The sequence below is a fragment of the Rosa chinensis genome, chromosome 4, assembly GCF_002994745.2.
Source record: "Rosa chinensis cultivar Old Blush chromosome 4, RchiOBHm-V2, whole genome shotgun sequence".
NCBI lineage: Eukaryota > Viridiplantae > Streptophyta > Magnoliopsida > Rosales > Rosaceae > Rosa > Rosa chinensis.
In genome coordinates this window covers 25574423-25597450 of record NC_037091.1, presented here as the reverse complement: position 1 = coordinate 25597450, position 23028 = coordinate 25574423, and the positions used below count along the sequence as shown (strand labels likewise).

The window sequence follows — 23028 nt, the reverse complement described above, 5'->3', positions numbered from 1 at the left end:
TAATGCAATGAATTTCCAGTACAAGGAAAAAAATTCCTTGCAAAAAGCCATATTTCTTGTAGTGATTGCTGCCGTTATCTATTTAATCTTCTCCTAGATACACACCGTATCTCTCTTTATTGCTTGATGGGACAAACTTAATGAGAGCGGTTTTATGTTCTAGCAGGGATCAAATATAAATTCCACTTTATTTATAAAGCTGTTCAACACAGTAGTTACATGACAGTTCCTTCCATCAAGGAACTGTCAAAATAACTTCCTAATAGATTTGTCTGGATAACCATACAATTAAATTTGAAATTCTTTAACAGATATTATAATATATAAACTTAATTCGATTACTTAAAAAGTTTATATATATTGGTTAATGTATTTACATTTGAATTCAAAATAGCTCATTTACATTAATTGATACATACAACATATAATAGCTAGTTCATATCTATTGATGTGCAATAGGTATGATCTTACAGCCTCCCCGAGGTCTACCTCGCTATGTTTCAATTTCTCAATTTCTCGTCCTGTAAAATTGAGCAACCTGCAATTTAATTGGTCCTCTCTCTCTCTCTCTCTCTCTCTCTCTCTCTCTCTCTCTCTCTCTCTCTCTCTCTCTCTCTCTCTCTCTCTCTCTCTCTCTCTCTCTCTCCCCCCGTCCCTCCCTTCCATTTTGAACAATCTACAAATTCATCCCATCTCTTCCCATCAAATTGAGTGGTTAAAAGTTTTGCGATTTCACATCATGCAATTTCAATAGTTATCTGCACTTGGTAACTCATGAATTGAAATGGAAACTGGGGAGTGATTAGAAAATAGATTGGTCCTGGACTCCTGGGTATGGATCTCAACCAGAAAGAGATAAAGATGAAAATGAATGTTCATTATCACAATCTCAAAAAATTATGTTCATTATCTTTTAAATATGTTCATTAACTTTTAAATGTGTTCATTATCTTTAAAAATTAATATAAATTTTTTTTTTTCTCTCAACACTTTTGAAAAACAGTTTACCAAACACTTAATTACTTCTCCTCACAGCAAAACCAAAAGCAATTTTGGTCATAGCAGAATCAAAAACACTTCTACTCATAGCACAGCAATACCAAACTAAGCCTAAAACCGATGGGAAAAATCCAGTTTGGGCCGAGCTGGACCGGAATTAAAATATTTAAATAAAAACCGGCATGCACCAAACTGGGCCTGTCTTTTGAGTTTACAGTCCTTTTTGCCCATTCCTGCACCACCGAGCCATTTTTTTAATCATATTGACACTATGTTTGGGCTTTACATATTGGACTTGGGTCCAAATCTTAAGTTTAAGTTGATGGGCTTAAGTTAGATTAAGTTTACAAAACCACATGAGCTTGAGAGAGATCCTCTGTATCTTTCACTGTCTCCGACAGACACAGTCCACCATCTTTCCATCATTGATGCTACTTTAATTCTAAAGATACAATAAAATGGCCGATCAATATTGTATGTTTTAACGTTCATGTTGAATATTATGGCCAAAGACGTAATGACCAATTATGGGTCTTATGGAATAATGTTCTTCAACTCTTCAACTAGCGCGCGCCTTCATAACTATCTAATTTCTTCAGTATCTAGGCGAAACGGAGACCTAAGACATGGAAAAAACCACAGAATTTAAGATAAAAGCAGCGAGGATCTCTTCCCATCACAGGACTTCATCTTTTCTTGTTACTTTAAAAAGTAATCAATCCCATAAAAGTAATGAGGAAAATTCAAGAAATGTCGTTCAAGCTACTCTAACACGATAAAGTGATTTGGCTTTTAAGCAATATCAGAGAAGAAGTTTACGCTTGTTGGGGTTTGGAGCTGGTCAAGTGGACTGCTTGTTTGCCTCCCAAAACCCAAAAGGTGGACAGATACTGGAATATAAATGAGCATCATGCTGATATCATTTATATTGATACTTCATATTTGAAAGTTGCCCAAGTTGTGGACACATATATCGTTATTGGAGCATATTGGGCAATATGAGGTAGTTGGATTCCATACGATGGTACATTTTTAACCAGAGGTGAAGAATTTTATTTCGGAGGCAGAGATTCGTTAGTAATGTGGGAGAGAGACATAGAGTTGAAAAGTTGAAGTTCTTCATGATTTGGATATCCAAAAATTCTACTATGGACCACCGTACGTGCAGGTAGACCACGGTTATTTTCGGAGAGTGGACGAATGAATCTGATATCGTGGGACCCACAATCCTGCAACCAGTGGCGGAGCCAGAAATTTAAGTTTACTGGGGCACGAAAAGAAAAAATAGTTCATAGAGTACCAATAAGAACGTAATATCAAATTTCTATGTCTATATTAAAAAGCTTTAAAAATTACTCCAATAAAGTATTTATACGCGAATCATAATAGGATATAAATTTTATTTTCAAGTATTTTGACGTATCTTTAAAAAAAAATGTTTATAATTGACAAAATAATTGGCTGAGAATTGTTATTGGTGGTAATATAATTTTTTTTTTTTTAATGATTTGCATTGGACTTGACAAAGGAAATATAAATCATTAAGTATAATGTGAAATTTTTTTTGATGGATATTAGATTTTTAATGAAAATCTGTAAGTAAAAAAAATCAGTAAAGAGCATCATGTAGGGATTGAACCAATGACACCTTGGTGGGGAGTCCTGCTTGGTAACAACTGCGCTAGGCAACAATTCGTTTACTTATCCACTTAATATAATATATATCTATGCTAACAATCAAAATTGGGGCACAGGACCCAGTAGGCCCTTGCCTCCCTCCGCCCTTGCCTGCAACTGTACGCGTCTGATTTGAGTTGTTCACTACTCACCGACTTCGTCCCTTCTTGTTCTTTCTGTCCTCCTCGAGGGTTCCCTCATCCTCTTCCATTAAACCACCTGCACTACAGAGACCACTGAGGCAGAGTAGATCACATCCACCGCCCAACTGTTGTAATCAGAAAAGTTGAGCTTCCTGGTGAAGAAGCTCTGCGTCTGTACTTACTGCTATTGGGCTTGGTGGTGGTGATTGCTCTGAGATTGTACTTGGAGAACGGCGCTCGGATTCTCCGATAAGCTACTGGAACCAGGGTGGTTATCGAACTGAATCAGCTTCGAGATCTGAGTCCTGAAGTCGCTGAACCCATGTTCACCGACTCCTTGACAACTTCAATTGTGTTGGCCAAGTTGTCGTTGATCCACAGCGACGATGGGTTGTTCTCGCCTTGATTGGTGCCGCCACCCATAGGCCAAGAACCGACTTCAAGGTTATTAAAATTAAACAATACTTGGACCTTGTTCATCAGATCCAAGCTTTGGAATATGAGCTCCGTTGAGCCCAATTAGAAGACCCCATTCGCCTTCGGGACGCAAACCATAGTCTGTAGGCCGAACACTTGACCTTATCTGGCCTGCTTGCACGGCGAGGCAGGGAGACAGTCCGGCCCGGCAACCCAGACCGGGTTGGAATAAAAAAGCCTGACTCGACTACCCGCCACCGTTGACGAAGTTCTAGGTCATGGAAACAAGGAAGAACCATTCTATATCTGTGATCTCCTGATCTACGACGTTGTCCTCGGCAGTGGTGTCGGCCCGAGAAATCAAAGAGTTGAGGTCTCTCGGCACTTTCTTCCGGTACTCATTGCCTCGATCTCATCTTCCACGTCGTACCGAACACTCTGACATCCTATCTCCACCAGAAGCTCCCTCTCGCTTGGGCCTACGACGCCATAACCACCCTCAAGCTCATCTACAATCTCCGCGGCATTGGAAAGTCCGATAAAGAAGGGTTCTATGTGGATCTATATCTCTGCATAACTAGCCGCACGAGGTTAAATAACCGCGCGTGTCAGTCAGGCGCCAAATTTCAACTTGATGTAGGTGGACCATGATCGACAAAGGACTCTTAGATTTCCGATATTGGAATCCTGAAAGTGAATGTACATAGACTGCTTTTGGCTAATTACAAGTAGAGACTAAAGAGACTAAAGAAGGATTGAACATAAACACTTGACGTACATGTTAAAGATAGTGGAATGCTTTATGAAAAATCAATATTCAGTGTGACATGAGATAACAAAAGCGATAGGACAATGACATGGACATGATTGGATTTTAATTGTACGTACCTTGAATCATTTTAATTGTACGTATCTTGAAACAGGTGAATGAAATATTACTCACTCGAAGGCATGAATAGACAGGTGATCAAATAGCTGGTATTTAATCAAAGACAACTAATTAGTAGCACTGTAACATATGATAACAAATGATAAGGGCCTAATCAAGCAATGGAAATGAAGTTATTGTTTTGTTTCATGCTAGCTGGATAAATCTTCTTGGCACCTCCAGTGGATCTTCGATCACTTTCTATACCCATATGTCAAATCTTAACCGTCCTTATCTAGTGGCTCCTCGATATCTCCATCTCTTTTTGCATTCTCTTTCTAAATGTACCTAACAAAAATCTTTTTACATCCAGCAACATAATTTTTACTCCTTATTTCCCATAGTACCCTTTTTTTAATAAACTGAAAATAGAAAAACAAAAGCATCAATAATGGTAACTGCACCTGCACTCTCTTAATCAAAAGAACTGCACCTGCCCTCTCCATCGGAAAAAAATTGCACCTGCCCTTCAACACCTTTGTTCCTCTTCATCCTTTTTTATTCTTCTTCTTCTTTCTCTATATTCCCTTCTTCTTTTCGGTTTTCTCTTTTTCTCCAATCTTGGAGATCTAGATTAAGCAATCTATGTTTTAAAACCAGCAACTTGATTGCTCCACTTCTATCTCTCACCTCTCATTTTTAATTTCATAGTTTTATATATTGTTATTGATTCATTTTTCTAACTGAATCAATCACATATATGTATATCTTCTATGTCCAAACTAATGTTAACAACGACATAAGTAAAATTTAATACGAATAACTAGTTTCACCTGAGAAAGAAAGAAAGAAAAAAGCAAAAAAAAAAAAAAAAATAGAAGCAGCAGCAACAAAAGTAGAAACCTCTGTACGAGGCCTTGAAGAAAATAAAACAAGATTCTCCCTCCCTTCAATGAAGAAGGTTTTGAGACTGTCAAAGTGAGAGTGTGATAGCAGCTAGCCAATGAGAAATATGGGGAGGAAGAGACAGACTCACGATGGCGGGGTGTAGGTTTTTCTCTCCTTTTTTCTGTTTTTTTTTTAATTTAAATAAGGGGTAAAAATGGAAAACTAAGAACAACAATTGTGTTGCTGGGTACGCTAAGAACTTTGCAGGGTACAAATAGCAGCACCCCTGTTTTTTTAGCAACTTGGCTCTCTCCCTCTCTATGGTAATTTTCATTTGAGTCCTCTTGGTCGACACTAAATTCTTCTGATGTTTCATGCTACCCGGGACCTTCTCTAATGGTATGTTTGTAGTCTAAATTATAAACTCTTGTTTCTCAAAATCCATCTCCAATAGGAGGTTGGGTCTATTACAAAAATCAAATATGGGGCTCTAAAGTGTATTGGTTGGTCTAATTATAAACCTTGGTTTAGGCCATGAAAACCAACAGCTGGCCCACATGGATGATTCAAATTTTTTAGTTTATAATTATAGACCTCAAACGATTGGAGTTGGAAAAATTATAGATCTTGCTATTTGGATGAATAGTTGGATAGTACTTTTCGAATGTCTAAAAATTTAGACCATGGTCTATTTTAGACCTTGAAGATTGGAAATGGACTAAGCTCCTATAGTCCTATTCATTTTTTTCACCGTGCCTTGTTGCGTCCGCCTCATTCTTTGGTGGGTGTTTTAGTGCTGGTATTGGCGCTCATGTGCCTTTGATCTCAGGAACAACTTTACTAGCTTACTAGCCTTGGTTTGGTTTGGTGTTATTTTTTGCTATGGTCGTTCAGACTATGGTGTTGCGAGGATTCCCAGTTGAAGAAGGATGGTACTACGGTCGTTCAGGATGCTTAGATGTAGGTGAGATTAGGTATCTAACGCCGAATTCTAGGTGTGAGCATAGAAATGTAAAATAAAATTTAAAATAACACCAAATAATGTTCTACCGCAGGAGTAATCGTGACTTACGTTGTTACTCGATGAATAGGGCCTGATGCATTTTATGAAATTGTCAAAAATATAACATTTTAAATAACAAAGAAACTATTTAAAAAGAAAAATAACGCTTTGCGATCTATCCCCGCTCTATTTTTTGTAATCTCTTTCGACTCTCGTAAACATAAGCAATGCAATGTTGTCTTGTTGAGTCTTTTTGATAAACGTGTTGAATATCCTAAATAATTAAAGTAAATATCTATAGGGGTGAGCTTTCGCTCAGTAGGGCCAAACATTTTTAAGTCAATCATAAGTATGTAACACAAACAAGTTATCAATGAATCACTTTAAACAATAATTAAATTGATGCATGTATGCCAAATAAACTCCGCTTAATTACCCATTAGTCCATATATTAAAATAAAAGAGTTTATACATCTTATACTATGTATTTTACCAACTAAGGTGGCCCTACATGTTCCAATATATGATCTAACACCAGTAATAGTTCAATTCACATACCCCTTTTGTTAGCCATCTTGTTTACTCATGATCTTCATACCTGAAACCCAATAAGATCGTTTTATCAACACTCTTTATTGAAAGGGCTTGCTTTCCCTCAATGTGCACTTACAAGCCGACTATAATTATAGTTCCGATACCTGTTTTGGGCTAATCATAGATCCTAAACACCTCTTGACGTAAACTCAACTACACAAAAGAATTCATTTCTTTCAATTTCATTTCGATATCAACATCTCTCACATCCTTCCACATACACAACTTTCAAATGCATACTCACAATGGCTCTTTATGCATTATGTATGACAATTTGCATATCAATACTCGTAGTATAATATTCAGCACATGCTTTTATAGAAAGCGATAACATTCGAGATTTGTGTCAAACAATGTCAAATAATTTCACTGATTTCAATCATTAGTCTACTTAATTAACATTTTAACAGAAAAAGTTTCCCGAGAGACCCTACCTAGAATCTAAGTTTCAATTGAGGGTAGGAGTGAAATCCTTTGATCCTCTTTAAATAAAGAAAAAAAAACAAAATCTAAGCTTCAATTCGAGTGCCTCACCTTTCAATTCCAAACATGTTTAAAGTTAGTAACACTGCGACTTGCATTCTGAAATATGTATCCTTCTGCTTATGAGATTGTCAACTTACATATATTTAATTCAATCCTCATATCAAATCCTTAATCCAAAATAGAGTTCCTGTATTTTGTAACAAAAAAGAAACATAACTTATAATGGATGAGTTTTGACTTGTTTGAAAATTATTGTGATTTTAATTCCTCGTTCTCATTATTTTCAAAGATTGAAGTTGTAGGTTTGTCCTGACGTAGAGGTATGTATTTTATTTTTTTTGGTCAAATAGATAATTCATTAAAGGGGAACAAATTACAAATGTTAATGTGCATAAAGAAGCAAAAGTCCTAAGCTTGGAGGCCCAATAGACAAAGCTTAATTAACCTACACCAAAACAGAAAAGAGAAACAAACCGAGGCCCAAAATCCCAACAACAACCAAAACAACCCTAGATCTAAGCCTAAAAAAACTGCCATAGAGAGACCAGCCGCCATGGCTGACCACCAAGCTGCAGAGAGGAATCAACCGAAGCTTCACTTCCGGAGGCCAGAGGTATGTTCACCATCATTCTCCATACCAGAGTAGTCTGCATAAGAAGGACAGAGGTACCAAAGGACATGGAAACGGCAGTCGTGGTGGTGGAGACCACCGAGCAACACAATGCCACTGGTCCGATGACGTCCACACACATCGGTGGAGTACCGGTTCGGCAGCTATTCCCAGGTGTAGAGTTAGGTGTATATACCTTGGTGGAGAACGAGTGTAAGGGGACTGTGGAAAAAAGAGAAAAAGATGGGATAGAACATGAAAGATGGAGCTGTATGAGGGTGAGAGAAGTGTAAGTAAATCTGAGCAGTTGAAGAGGAATTGGGCTGGGGTAAAGAAAAAGATAATGAAACTGAGACATAAAGCCTCAGATCTGAGACAAAACTCAGAGGAAAAACACCACAGATGGTGGAGAAGCTGTTGACTGACTCTCAAAACTGCAGAGAGAGTTTTCACCGAGAGAGAGGTTTTTTGCGGTATACGTAGAGGTATGTAGGATAACATTTCTCTCTCCAAACTTATAAAAAAAATGGCGGTTCTAGTTAGACTTCTAAATTTGCTATTTGGACCTTTCATACTTAGTACACCTCTAATTTACTTTTTTGAATATTTAAAAAGCTAAGTAAACCTCCTTATCTTTACCAAAACACCCTTGAACATGAGATATAATAATCTTTTACTCTACTTTTTATCTATATCTTCAACCACGAGAAAAAGAATGAATTAAAATCATATGATATTGCTCTCTTATGAGTAGGTATCTCCTCCACCAAAATTAATCAGAGAGTTGGTTCTCAATCTTGATATGTTGTTGGAATCCCTTTGAATTTGCTAAAAGAAGGATTTCAAGAGTTTTGGGTTGGAAGATCGAGTAATAACTATATCATAATATTGAATGAATTTAGTTTAAGGAAATTTTATATCAGATTGTTCTTTTTTTTTTTTTGATCGAATATATTAGATTGTTTTGAATTTACTTTTATATTAATGATAATTACTATTTTTACTTAATTATTTTTGGTTATAAAACTACATAGGCAATATAAGGAAATTCCGGAAAAAAAAAAATTAATTGAATGTTATATTTGGGGAGGTAAAAAGAGTATTTGTGTGATATCCACCAATTTGCTTGGTTTGTTTTGTGACATTGTTGTTTGCAGACCTTATTTATTTTGGTATTGTGAAATATTTTGTTGTTGGATCATATTATATTTTTATGAGACTTTATTTATTTATTTATTTTGTATAGTTAGTTTTAAGGTTAATTAGTTATTTTAGTAAAAAGGAAAATAGGAATTTTAAACTAGCTGTTACAAAGAGGTTGTGTTTACTTAGAAGTCTGAAACTTATCAGATATTTTCTAATAAGTTAACTGAACCTATGAGTTTTGAGAGAGAAGAAAAGTTTTTTAGACATGTTTAAGCTAGAAAAAGAAGAGAGAAAAACGTCCGTGTGCAAGGATAGAGAAAGGAGAAAATAGGTTAGGCTGCGCTGACCATAGTATCAAGTCTGAGATCAGTTGTTTTTGTTTCAATTTCGATAAGGTACTTTTACTCAAACGATTATGGTTCTTTCATTACTTGAAATTAGACTTATCAAGGGTTATTTTGGCATTGATTTCACAGAAAAACATTAAGAATCAAATTTATGGTATTTTTTCAAAGTTGACATAGAGGAAGTTTCCTGCTGACAGAAGTTAGGAACGTGTTACAGTCATTGTTTGAAGAGTCAAATGCTTTGTTTTAGCCATAAAATTTTTCTGGAACCTTTCTCTTTATGTCTATTTTATGGGGTAAAATTTTAGTGTATTTATCGTTCATAATTATTTTTATTATTTTTATAAAATTTGTTAACCATCTGAACCTAGCTGTTTAGGTCGAGAGGGTTAAATAGAAAAACTGATTTCGCACCCAAATTTTTATCATATACTAAATATTGAGCCTTAAATAGACTTACCAAATTTCAAGTTTTAATTCCTATTGAATCCTGTAAAATTTTTGGAAGAGTCATTGTTGGTGAAGGTTTCATTTCTTGGCAGCAACAGATGTCGGTTTTAGAAAATTATTTGGATAAGTTTTTAGTATTCTTTTGACTTGATATTTTTACAGTAGATACTTGAGCATGTCTAGTGTAATTTTGTAAATTTTTAAGGGATTTGATTAACGACTGTAGTAAGTGAGATTTTCCCTTAGGACAGAGGCCCTGCTAGATTGCTTTTACCGCAGGTTATGAGGTTCTAGTTCGTGTCTCATTTTGAGTTTTTGTTTGCTTTAGGCCAAGAAACCGCAACTTAGGACGCGTACCAGTTGCTTGTATAGCTTGGTTAGCTGATGTAAGTAACTATTGTTTGCTCTAGAACCATGATAAATATATTATTGATGATACGTTACTATATTATATATTATACGCTTATGATTTGGAGTGCAATATTTTTGTTTCCGTTATGAGTGCTTTGGCTTGTACTAGTACATATGCATCATGCAAAATTTGATAAGTTTTGAAAGAGATTTCTGCTAGGTACTCTCTTGGCATATCAATACGCTGTCTGGGGAAAAATATGTTCTGTAAGTGCAAATTATGCACTGTTTTGTCTTTGCAGGTTCTGCATTGTCTGTTATATGGCCCACATAGTGGGTTAGTCACCAACGGGTGACGTCTGTCTCCCACCTTTGATAAGTTTGGATCTCATTGGTATGTTATGTCTAGAGGGACCTAGAAAGTTCAGTTTGACTTGTTTTGAGTACACTCCATGTACTATGCATTTTACCATATTATATATAAGTATGGAATGCCTTCCTATTTGTTCTACGTGGTGTGTTATAGTTACTTACTGAGTTTATATCTCATTAGTAATTTGTTGTGGTTCCAGGTACCGAAGATGAATTGAATGCTTAGAAGACTTGGTAGCAGCCAGTGGTTGGGTCGGCGTCCCTTAGAATAAAATTCATGTTTATTGATTAAGATTGTTCTAAATTTTAGAACGGAGCTTCCGTTACCTTTTTATTTATCTATTATTATTTAAGTTTTTTTGTTTTTTTTCAAGTGAACTAAAGTGTATTTTGAAGCTTTTCTTTATTTCAATTCGACTTAATAAAAATAGGGTTAATTACATATAAGTGCATATTTGAATGTTCTTTTAGCCATAAGGCCACCAACTATTTTTTTTCCCTCATAAGGCCATTAGAATAAAAAAGGTGTTAAATTTTGGATATAAAAATTAATATATTTACATAAATGCCACTAGAGTAAAAAGTTAACAATCATCCTCTCTCCTCTCAGGTGAGATCTCCGGCCAACTCCGGCGGGTCTTCGGTCGACCTCCGGCTGACTTCCGGCCAACTTCCAACGATCACAAAAGCTACTGTCGCAAGCAACAAAAGCTACTCTGATGAGATTTTTGGTAACCTCCAGCGAGGTCACAAAAGCTACTGTTACCAGCAACAAAAGCTACTGTCACTAACAACAAAAGCTACTCTGGTGAGAATTCCGAAAACCTCCGGCGAAGTCACAAAAGCTACTGTTACCAGCAACAAAAACTACTGTCACTAGCAATAAAAGCTACTCTGGTGAGAATTCTGAAAACCTCCGGGTAGGTGACAAAAGCTACTATTACTAGCAACAAAAGTTACTCCTAACCAAAAAAACCTATGATCTCCAAAACCAAATGCTACTATCCCTACCAACAAAAGCTACTGTCACCAACACTAAAAGCTACTCTCACCAGCAACAGAAAACTACTCTCACCAACAGCAAAAGCTGCTCTCACCAACAACAAAAATTACTCTCAGCAACACTAGCGAGCTACTCTCACTAACACTAGAGAGCTACTCCAGTATCAAAAGCTACTCTCACCATCAATAAAAGTTACTCTCACTGACGCAAAAAGTTACTATTACCGTCACAAAAAACTATTTTCACCATCAACAAAAGTTATTCTCACCAACGTCAAAAACTACTATCACCACCGCAAAAAGCTACAATCATCACCACCAAAAGTTAATCTCACCAACAATAAAAGATACTCTCATCAACATTAAAAACTCTTCTCACCAACAACAAAATGCTACTTTCACCAAAACCGATAGCTACTCTCACCAACTTCGAAAGCTACTCTCACCAACATTGAAAACCACTTCACTTGCTCTATTTTTGAAATGATGCAAGTGCAAGACAAATATTGCCAGAATTCAACAACAAAAACAAACACAAACCAGAATAAAACACCATCATAAACATAGATATATACCATAACATCAAAATTGCACAATGAGGCGTAAAATTAAGATCCAATTTCATTAACCACATCTATCTATTAAGTGCAAAGGTTAATCAATTCTAACATGTCAAAATGCAATTAGTACTAATTGACATGCTCTCATCACTTTTGTGCTGTTAAACAAAGCTACAGCTATAACCAACATCCCTGCTCAAATGAAAACTAAAACAATTAGGAACAGAACAAGTTGGGCAGTCCAATTTGCCCCACAGTCAATGACCCAAACAAGTTCCCAAGCAATGCAGCATCAGGCACAGCCAACCCATTTACAAGCCCAGCTATAAACTCACAGAGAAAACTATCTCCGGCACCGGTTGGATCAACCTGGCTGGTCGGAAACGACCCAACTTCTACTTCCCCATCTCTCCAACACACTACACCCACTCTTCCCATTCATCACCACAACACAACAGTGAGGTAGCTCTGATACAACTGAGAATCTGCCTGACTCGCACGAAATCTCGTCGCCGACATATGAGCACGAGGTCGAGTTCTCAGAGAAACCAGAGGCCTCACTGCGAGCATTTGGTTTCTGAGACGAGTAGAGAATCAGAGAGATCTGAGTTGGACTCCAGTGAGGTTGCTTCGTCGTCGTCTTTAGGCGTGGCGGCGCCATTTCAAGGTTTTGCAAGCTTGGATCGATTGGAATCTCACTAGATCATAGGCGGTGGTCGCCAGAATTGGATGGAGGGAGAGAGAGTCGTGCCGGTGGTCGCCAGAATCGGAGGCTGAGACCAAAGACGTGAAAAACCTGTGGTCGAAGAGAGAGAGAGAGAGAGAGGGGGGAGAGAGAGAGAGAGAGAGAGAGAGAGAGAGAGAGAGAGAGAGACCTGTGGTCGAGGAGAGGGAGAGAGACTGTGATCGGAGATCTGAGAAAGAGAGAGGTACGGGTGTAACTGTGTAAGGCTGATGGAATTAATTGGGTTTCTTAAGTGGGAGGGTAAAATTGTCAGGAATGAATTAATTTGTGGAAGCAGGTGGCCTTATGTGTACAAGAAAAATTAAGTGGCCTCATCACTAATTAAAGTTTCAAAAGATCACTTGTGTGTAATTTTCTACAGTTTTCACCTCCAATTTTTAGGGCGTGACAATTTTTTTTTCTTTCTATTTTTCTCTCTTTGTCTTTTCGTATGATTTGACAAAGTCTATTAATAATTGAAAAAAGTTAAAGGTCCAAATATCAAATTTAAAGGTCGAATTAGAACCACCCTAAAAAAAAAAAAGACATAACATTTAACGGATGAATTTTCACTTGTTTGAAAAGCACCATGATTCCAATTCCTCGTTCTCATTACAATTTTTGTAGAGCTTGGCTCCAACATACGCTACGTAACTTCATTTGCCAAGTCGGATACAATAAATTTTTTATTTTTTTTGGTATACGTATACATAAAAATTTTCTCACAACGCATATGACCGTTTGTTACTTTTGTGCCATGAGAACCGCACATACACAAGCAGAACTCTTCAGCTTTACGAATATAGTTATTGCTACTGTGGTATTTCAACTTCATCCATGCACACACACATTATATTTGTGAGCCACCAAAAGGAGAACAAGGGCAAGGCACGGGTGCCTCACCTTTTGCTTTAATTTTTTGATTTTTTCCCATTCTCAAAAAGAAAAGGCAATTAGCACTGCTTTGATGAGATGAAGGTGGCCATCAACTTAAAAAAGGAGCCAAACCAAGCAAACCCTCGTGGAAGCATCAATTCTAATCGCAGGAAAGAAAGAAGGAAAGAATAAAATTGCCCTCTCCAACAAAGATCTTGGATGGTACACATTCCCATACCAGATATCTTACTCTTTGTTGGATGCTTCACACTTGTCCAGAGATGTTTCTTCTTTTCTTAATTGCTTCATTTTTGGTTCTTTTTGGGGATGGGCGTTATTAAATACTATCTACACATGCATTAGGGTTCTATCTAATTTTATAAATAATTTACCAAAGGAAAAGTTACAAGAAAAAAAAAGAAGAGAAAAGTTGACTGTTCAGATGAAAATTGTCAATTCATATGGATGATGTGCAGGGAGAGCAAATTGGGTTTGTAAGGAAAATATGTCATGGTTGGGTCTTGTCCAAGTTGCCAAACAAGTTAATTTTTGACAGAGGACAAAGAAAATATTGAATTTGACTATTCAGACATTAATCTAGTTTTTGTCAGTATACTCGTCAATGTCATTGACAAAAATTTAACTACAACAGTGATAACCCTAATTTGGCAGGTCAAAGCCTTAAAAAAAAAAAATCATTTCTTCAAATTTTTTTTTTCTGTTTGGTAAGCTTTTATATTTCAGTTACTATTCAGTAAATGTCATTTATCTATTTTACTTAGAACAAGGCTTCTTTATAGATTAGGCAACGGGGGGTGGTGGGAGTATAGAGCAAACCACCCTCAGCATGTACAAGGATCCCAATCATCCCATGGTGTTGAAGAAAAGCGGAGGAAATCAGCAGTTGGGTATATCAAATTAAATGTGGATGCCGCTTTTATTGGTGGAAGGGCAGGGTTGGGAGGTGTTTTCTGGGATCATTCTGGAGCCTTCGTGGGTGGATTTCTACACTTCCAGAAGAATGTCAGTTCTGTTCATGAAGTGCAATGGACTAGGACAATGGGTTTTTTTTTTTTTGTTTCTCTCTTGTGGTTGAATCTGATTGTTTGGAGTTGGTTCAGGCTGTTGGGACTTGGGAGCTCTTTTATTGATTTATCACCTCTGGGATACATCATTGAGGATCTTAAAGATGTTTTATCTCAAATTCCTTCTGCTAGACTTAGGCATGTTAGAAGGTGTGCTAACATGGTGGCACACTATTTGGCTTAATTGGCTAGCAATATGCAGTCTCAATCTTTATTTTTAGTAGAAGCTCCTTCGTCTGTGGAGGATGCTTTACACTTGGATTGTAGCGATTTTTAAATCGATGAATTTAATTTATTCTCTTTTAAAAAAAGGGCTTATTTATAGATTTAATATTTGTTTTGTTGGTCTAAGGAATTTATTGAAAACAAAATACAAAAGAAGCCAAACAAAATAATACAAAAGTCACTTTAATACAATTTTTTCTTTGTATTTCTCCAATATAGATATACTTCACATTCTCAATACTTGACGCACATGAAAGTGAACAAATGCGCATAGATCCGGCGACCTCAGTATGCCATAACTTTCGATCGACTCTCACCCTTAACTCTGATGGAGCAACCTGCCTTGTGCTCTAAGAGGTGTAAACGCATCATTGATCTCCAATGGCACAAAAGCTTATGTCCTATAATTTCTCTAAATTCATGAAAATGGCTATTGAGCTATGTAAACCTTAAAAAGGAAAAAGAATTCAGAGCATCGACGTGTACTTTTTTTTTTTTTTTTTTAGGAGAACACGTCAGAGTATATATTGAAGAAGTCAATTAGTTTGTACAGAAAGTGGCTATGAAGCCACTGATTTCTGTGGGACAAACCCACTCCAATACAGATCAAAATCAGAACCTAATGCAAATCTTGCCAGCATGTTGGCAACCTTATTTGCAGTCCGACTAATATAGCTGAAATAAGAGCCATGAAGGCTCCCTAACATAGTGAAAATATCTTCATAAACTCTACCCAACAAAGAAGTATTCACACCTTGTGAGTTATTGGTAGTCACAACGTGCTGACAATCAGACTCAAAGGCAACTGGAGCAAGACCAAACCTGTCCACCAAATTGCATGCAGCTCAGCAAGCCAAAAGTTCAACAGTTGGCAGATTTGACACCCATCTCACCTTAGAGCAAACACCGCCTACTATTGAGCCAGAACTATCTTTAAGCACAACCCCAATACCACCAGAATGGCTTGAAGCATCATATATCCCAACACAATTAGCCTTAAGCCAACCCGGGGAAGGTGGAGTCCACTGTGAATTCCCTCTCCCCACAACCCGGCGTGAAGGAGCTTGAACTGACCTATGAAGATGATAAAAAAAGTAACCTGAAAAGCTAGCTGATCAAGAGATGCAAACCTACCATTCCAAAGCCTCTTATTTCTCTCCTTCCACACAAACCAGACCAATATCAAGAATAAGGAAGCATCTGTTTTAGTTAGATTCCCCAAACACAAAACCAATCACGTACAGAACCATGCACCATATGCAACGTCTGCACTATACCGAATGAAGGAAAATAATTCAACAAGTCCTTCACAAAAGGATATTCACAACTGACATGCATAATCATCTCCTCCGCAGCATTACAAAAGAAACAACCATCCAAAATAGGTACTCGACGAGAACATAGCTGTGAATTAGTGGGCAAAATGGAAGAACAAACCTTCCAAAAGTGAACCTTAATTTTCCCTGGAACATTTGCGAACCAAATAGACTTCCAAAATTCCGAAGTCTCACCACCTTCAGAGCATTGACGTGTACTTACACTAATATGAATGGATGACTGGATGACATCAAATACACTTTTTTATTATTAAAAAAAACAGTTGACTATAAATATAAAAAAACTGAGATAATTTAATAAGTGCTGTATTACTTATATTGCCGTTGCTGCGTAGAAAAATTTCCACTTAAAAAGCCATCCATAACAACCTCTTTGATTTGAAATCGGAAGGTGAGGCTAATGCAACCTTATTGGGTACAAAGAGTGATAAAATGGAATTTTCCTGGGAAAAGTTGGTAAGCGCTCGTAGGAGTCCCTGAAAAGGCTTTACAATTTTTATATTGTTAAGAATGAAGATATTGGATTGTTTCAGTCCCCTACGGTCCTGTAATCATTACATTATACTTCTGGTCTATTATATTCTTGTCATTTCAAAATGTGACCTTGTTTTTTGTTTATGGTAACAATTGCTCAGGTCGTTCATTTGTTATCTTGGAACTTCATGATCACATACCCATTTCATAGATGATAATATATAACGAACATTTTCGAGAGAGGTTGTCCTGCTGTCTAACAAATTACATGGCTGAAACCGTCCCTACTATAGGCTAAAGACCCAACAATGAGCAAGGAGAGTAGCTGTTGACCATTGATAATTAAAGATCCAACTCAAATCTAGACTTGGATCCAACTCAAATATCAAAATTAAAATCAAATATGAGTCTAACTTAGGACATCTCCAACAGACTAGTTAAATTCAAATTTTAGCTATATATAATTATTTTTTAAAGCAAAATTCAACTACAAACTGGCTTTTGCTAAGTTAAATTTAGCTTTAGCTAAATTGACTAGCTATATTTAACTAGAGAATCATGCATAATTAAAACAAAAGTTATATTCCTCTATCTTCTTTTGTCCATATGTCAGTTTATGATTGGATAAAATATAGTATATTATTTATAAATAGTTACTACTGCTGTAGCAACATTGTTAAATCAATAGCTATATTTCACAATTTTAACTGTATTTAACTACAAAATAATTTCTTCTGCTTGAGATGCTCTTATACATGTATTCAAATTTGGATCTATCTCAAATTTCAAATTCAAAATAGTAAACCTAAATTCCAAATTATACAAAACAAGAGAAATCGGCCGAACTCACCTTTGCGAAGATAATGTGCATATAGCGATTGGAAGTTTGGAACTACAAATCACTAGTGGCCATCACATCTAGTTTTATTTTTAATAAATTACTCCATTAATCTCATACTCATTTTAAAGTTATCCAATAATACTCTATTCACATTTAGCTTTACAAGACAGCTAACCTAAGTCTCCTTTGGTGACCCAACAACACTGAAGAATCACTAAAAAAAAATGAACAATGTAAAACACAAAAACAAGTAACTACACATGGATTTAAAAATGTCCCATAAATTATTAGAAACAAAGAGAGAGAATTACTGCTCTTGCTAATGTGTTTTAATTGAATTATATTTCAAACTTTGTAGCATTTTCCGATTGTCATATTTTATGTTGTTTATAAATAAAAAAGCGTACATGCTTTCAAAAAATTCATACATTATGAATTTTCTCATTTTCTTCACGTATATCATCCTCAAAACAAACCAATAAATGACAAAATCAAAATCATAAAATAATATCAGAATCAAAATCACAAACCGGGGGCAAAAACAGTAAGACACGAGAGTAACTCGGGGAAAATTTAACCCCAGAGGTAGCTATAGCAGGCCCATCAACATTGTCTGAGCCACAGCTAAACCTAGACCTCCAAAAGAAGAAAACAAAACAAAACCAAGGTCAGAACAAAGGGTTTGAGCCTCTCACCAAAACCAATCCCATCATCCACTCTCTGTATTTGGAGTTTTGATTCTCTTCATCCCCCTCACTCTCTCCATGCTTTTTGTCCGTAACTAGCAAAAACAATACATATAGCACCAAACGCTACAGGCGCGAGCTAGCAGCATCAGTCCTCAGTCCTAGTCAGTAGTCCAGTCCAGCTTGCCCACTACTCTCGTACAACTTACCCCCTGACAAACTCGTATCCCCCACGTAATTTTCTTTCTTTCTTTCTTCTTTCCTTTAAAATTAGGAAAAGAAATTAACCACAACACACTTGCCCCGTTGCTTTTTGATTCCCTGAATATTTGTAAAGTGGGGGAGAAAGAGAGGTGGTGGGTGGTGGGAGAGAGGACTGGAAAAAGAGACCCCCTCTGAAATCAGAAAGAATACCAAGAGAAAAAGAGAGAGAGAGGCCCATCACCTCATTTTCAGAGATGGATTGAACAACATTTTTTACTTTAGTTGTTGGCTTTTACATGTTCTTCTGTGTTGGGTTTCCTCTTCATTCTCTTCATTCTCCATTATTAGTCCATAACACCATGATTACCAACCTCTTTGCTTTCTTCTTCTTCCTCTCCTCTGCTTCATTCTGTCTCTCCTATGAACCTCGCAACCATGAAGGTAACTACAAAGCCCGCCCCAACTCACATGGGTTTTCATAGCTCTTCTTTTGGCTTTAGTTTTCATGGCCTTTTTTTGGGTTGCAAAGAGTTTTTGATTTTTGCTGTTTGGGTTTTTGGTCTTAATTGTAGTGGTGGCTTTGATAAACTTGAAGAGCACTTTGAATGATCCTCATGGGGTTTTAACCAACTGGGATGGAGACTCTGTAGACCCATGTAGCTGGGCTATGATCACTTGCTCATCTGAGAATGTTGTTGTAGGCCTGTGAGTAGTTTCTTTCATCCTTCACTGAATTTCCTAATTTGAACCTCAATTTCTAAGCCTCTTTCGGTTTTGTAGAGGAGCTCCAAGCCAGTCTCTCTCTGGAACTTTAACTGCGGCTATAGGAAATCTCACAAATCTTCGACAAGTGTAAGAAAGCAATTGAACATACATACCCATCTCTGTTCTTGCTCCAATTCTCATTATATTTTCCTCTGCTCTTCTCTTCTGCTTATTTACCTAGAAAATCAAAATGAACGTTAAAGTGAAGGACAATTTTACCGTTGGTCGTAAAAACGCTTCTGATACTTTTTCTGTAACCAAGCCTTATGTGTTTGCTTAATTTGGGCCAAATTTTTAGAACCATCTTTGTATGTCGACTTGTATGTCTAATTCTTCAATTTTGAATTCGAAAAGATTGCTGCAGAACAACAATATATCAGGTAAACTCCCAGCGGAGCTCGGTACTCTTCCCAAGCTTCAAACTCTAGATCTCTCCAATAATCGGTTCTCGGGAGTCGTCCCAGACTCTCTGGGTCAGTTGAGTAGTCTGCAATACCTGTAAGTGTTTAAAGTAATTTTCTTACTAGACACTGAAAGAGGGGGGAAAATAATTGAAATTGATTGTGTCCTCTACAATAATTACCAAACTTGAAGTTTGACTAAAATTGATTAATTTTAATTTTGTTGGTTGAAGTTATTTATTGATTAATTACTGTGTTTTTTTGTCAACAGGAGGCTGAACAACAATAGCTTGTCTGGGGTTTTCCCTGTGTCTTTAGCCAAAATCCCTGCGCTTGCTTTCTTGTGAGTAGTACATGGATTTTCACAATTTCTATTATTATTTTTATTTTTTGTTTTTTATTTTTTATTTTATTTTTTGGAGTCTTGGAAAGTGAAACAAGTTGCAACATGTTGAGGAGTTTCTGGTCTGCAAACATGTTACTCAATGTCTGATGAAAGGTTTTATGATAAATGGGTCATACAGGGACTTGTCTTATAACAATCTTAGTGGACCAATACCCAAATTCCCAGCCAGAACTTTCAAGTATGCTCTCTCTCTCTCTCTCTCTCTCTGTGGTCATTGTTGTATTGTTCTTTATGATTTTCTCTGTTTTGTTGTTATCTCAGTGTTGTCGGAAACCCACTGATTTGTGGAAGCAGCTCCACAGAAGGATGCTCTGGATCAGCCCCTGTCCCTCTTTCGTTATCACTAAAACCATCACCTGGTAAACCCTTTACACTTCTATTTTCAGTTTTCGCTCAATAAACCGGTTTATATCTCGTTTTCTCTAATTTGGATCTTTTGTTAATCATCTAAGGAAAAAACAAGTCCAAGATAGTAGCAATTGCACTTGGGGTGAGCTTGAGTTGTGCCTTTCTCATGCTCCTATCACTTGGAATCCTCTGGTACAGAAAGAAGCAGAAGAGCCAAACCATTCTGAACATCAGTGGTCAGTATCATCATGACCCCATTTCATAAATCAACGCTGTAAATGACAATTTATATTCAATATTTGATGTGTCATTATCTTTACTGCAGACATTCAAGAAGAGGGACTTGTGAGCTTAGGCAACCTCAGAAACTTCACTTTCAAAGAGCTTCAAGTTGCCACGGACCATTTTAGCTCCAAGAACATACTGGGTGCTGGAGGTTTTGGGAATGTGTACAAGGGAAAGCTAGGGGATGGGACTATGGTGGCAGTGAAACGACTCAAGGATGTAACAGGAACAGCTGGAGAGTCGCAATTTAGGACAGAATTAGAGATGATAAGCCTAGCAGTGCACCGGAATTTGCTTCGGTTAATTGGATATTGTGCTACTTCTAATGAGAGGCTTCTGGTGTACCCGTACATGTCCAATGGCAGTGTGGCCTTCAGGCTCAGAGGTTTGTCCATATTTACTGCAAATACACTCACATTGCATCTTTCAGTAGGTGTGGCAAATGAGTGTTTCCTGTCTGCTGTTATTGAGGTGATATACTAACTAATAAAATATTGTAGTTATTCAGATGTGATCTTGGCATGGACCACAATCAATTTCGGGAGTCCGGAGATACTTAATAAAAACTTTGAACTTTCTTATGGTTGGGACCAGTGGTGTTTAGAGCTGTTCTTAATAGAATAATGTATTTAAAATTTTTGATTTCTAATTAAGCTTTTTTTTTTTTTTTTAAATCAATCTATTGATCTCCGAATTAAAAATTGAACAGATGGGAAGCCTACAATCTATTTTCTTTCAGAACTTTCTTGGTTGATTTCCTCTAATTATATGTACTATGTAAATTTAAGAAGGCCTAACACTAACATACTATTGTAGTCACAACAGGAAAGCCAGCACTAGATTGGAACACAAGGAAGAGAATAGCAATTGGAGCTGCTAGAGGTCTTTTGTATCTACATGAGCAATGTGATCCAAAGATTATACACAGAGATGTGAAGGCTGCAAATGTGCTCCTAGATGACTACTGCGAGGCAATTGTTGGTGATTTTGGCCTTGCAAAGCTCCTCGACCATGCTGATTCTCATGTGACCACTGCTGTCCGTGGGACTGTTGGGCATATTGCACCAGAATACCTTTCTACTGGTCAATCATCTGAAAAAACTGATGTTTTTGGATTTGGCATTCTCTTGATAGAGCTCATAACTGGGATGAGAGCTCTGGAGTTTGGCAAAACAGTTAATCAGAAAGGAGCCATGCTTGAGTGGGTAAGTATTTTTGTGACTAGAATAAGCTATAGATATGTTTCTATTCTAGTAGTATTTCATTTATTTTTGTTGAAACTCCTTCTAACCCTTTTGGCTTGAACAAATTTTATGGTTGCGTTTGCTTACTTGGTTACCAAGTATGTAACTAAAATCTATCTAATTTGATTGAATACATTTGTACTCGGCAATATTTGCAGGCAAACACATTTAGCTAGAGCGACTTATATATATTTAGCTTCTTTACCTTTTCTTTTCTGTGTGCCATAAGTTAGAAGTTTGGGTGGAGCTTTTATTATTTTACTGTATCAATATAATATTATTTCGAGTTTCAAAGTGTGTAATGTTTCTTGAGAAATTTTTAGAGTAGAAGCATAATGGTTGCATGATTAAGGTAACAGGCTGCTGATTACAGGTGAAGACAGTACAACAAGAAAAGAAAGTGGAGCTCTTGGTGGATAGAGAACTGGGGAACAATTACGATCGGATTGAGGTTGGTGAAATGCTGCAAGTGGCTTTGCTATGCACTCAATACCTACCAGCTCACCGCCCCAAGATGTCGGAAGTGGTCCGGATGCTTGAAGGCGATGGACTAGCGGAGAAGTGGGCAGCGTCACATAATCATAATAAATCCAACATTGACCTCTTCCATACTCACAACAGTAGCAAAAGCACTCCCCACAGTACTTGGAATGCATCCAAACATGATGGCAGTGAACGCATGTTTGGCACATCTATGGATGAGGATGATGATGAGCATTCCTTGGATTCCTATGCCATGGAACTCTCTGGTCCCAGATAGAATAGAAAGTAATATGATGAATGAACATAGAAGAAAAAGGTTTGAGAATTTTTTCCTGTATTCTTTTTAAGAGAAAGATAACCTAGGTTGTGCTTGGGAAACTAACTTTTGTAATTCCAGCTTTGTGGGTTTTGTAAATATGACTTTATAGTCTTATGTTGAAGGAAAACTGAAATTGAGAGGCAATTGAGTCGTATTTTTCATTGATAATAGGGGCATCTTTATATAGAGGATTACAAGGCATAGAATCAGAGTTCTACCAGGAAACATAATATTACAATTGATTGGATATCTTCAAAATTCTCCGATATTATCTCTAATTCTAACCATATTACCACTAGCTCAACTAACTTAGAGTTTGGGCCAGACATATATTCTAGATTTATTTGAACATCTCATAAGTGTCATTTTGAAACTTAAATTAGTCATAAGGCCACTTAATTTTTCTTGTACA

General features: G+C 36.8%; 1 protein-coding gene across 3 annotated transcripts; it reads left to right on the top strand.

Moving 5' to 3' along the window:
- Positions 1–18422: 18422 nt before the first annotated feature.
- On the top strand, positions 18423–22784 carry LOC112200273 (probable LRR receptor-like serine/threonine-protein kinase At2g23950). Of its 3 annotated transcripts, none has more exons than XM_040518909.1 (11): positions 18423–18806; positions 18938–19070; positions 19146–19217; positions 19485–19628; positions 19803–19874; positions 20056–20115; positions 20199–20296; positions 20390–20521; positions 20611–20955; positions 21387–21775; positions 22174–22308. In XM_040518909.1, exons 1-11 carry the CDS (start codon positions 18662–18664, stop codon positions 22189–22191), a joined length of 1608 nt encoding a protein of 535 aa, XP_040374843.1. In that variant the 5' UTR covers positions 18423–18661; the 3' UTR covers positions 22192–22308. The 3 variants fall into 3 exon arrangements, with proteins under 3 accessions (XP_040374843.1, XP_024197071.1, XP_024197070.1); XM_024341303.2 differs by having other exon boundaries at positions 18434–18806; positions 21396–21775; positions 22188–22784; XM_024341302.2 differs by having other exon boundaries at positions 18436–18806; positions 22188–22784.
- Positions 22785–23028: the final 244 nt, after the last annotated feature.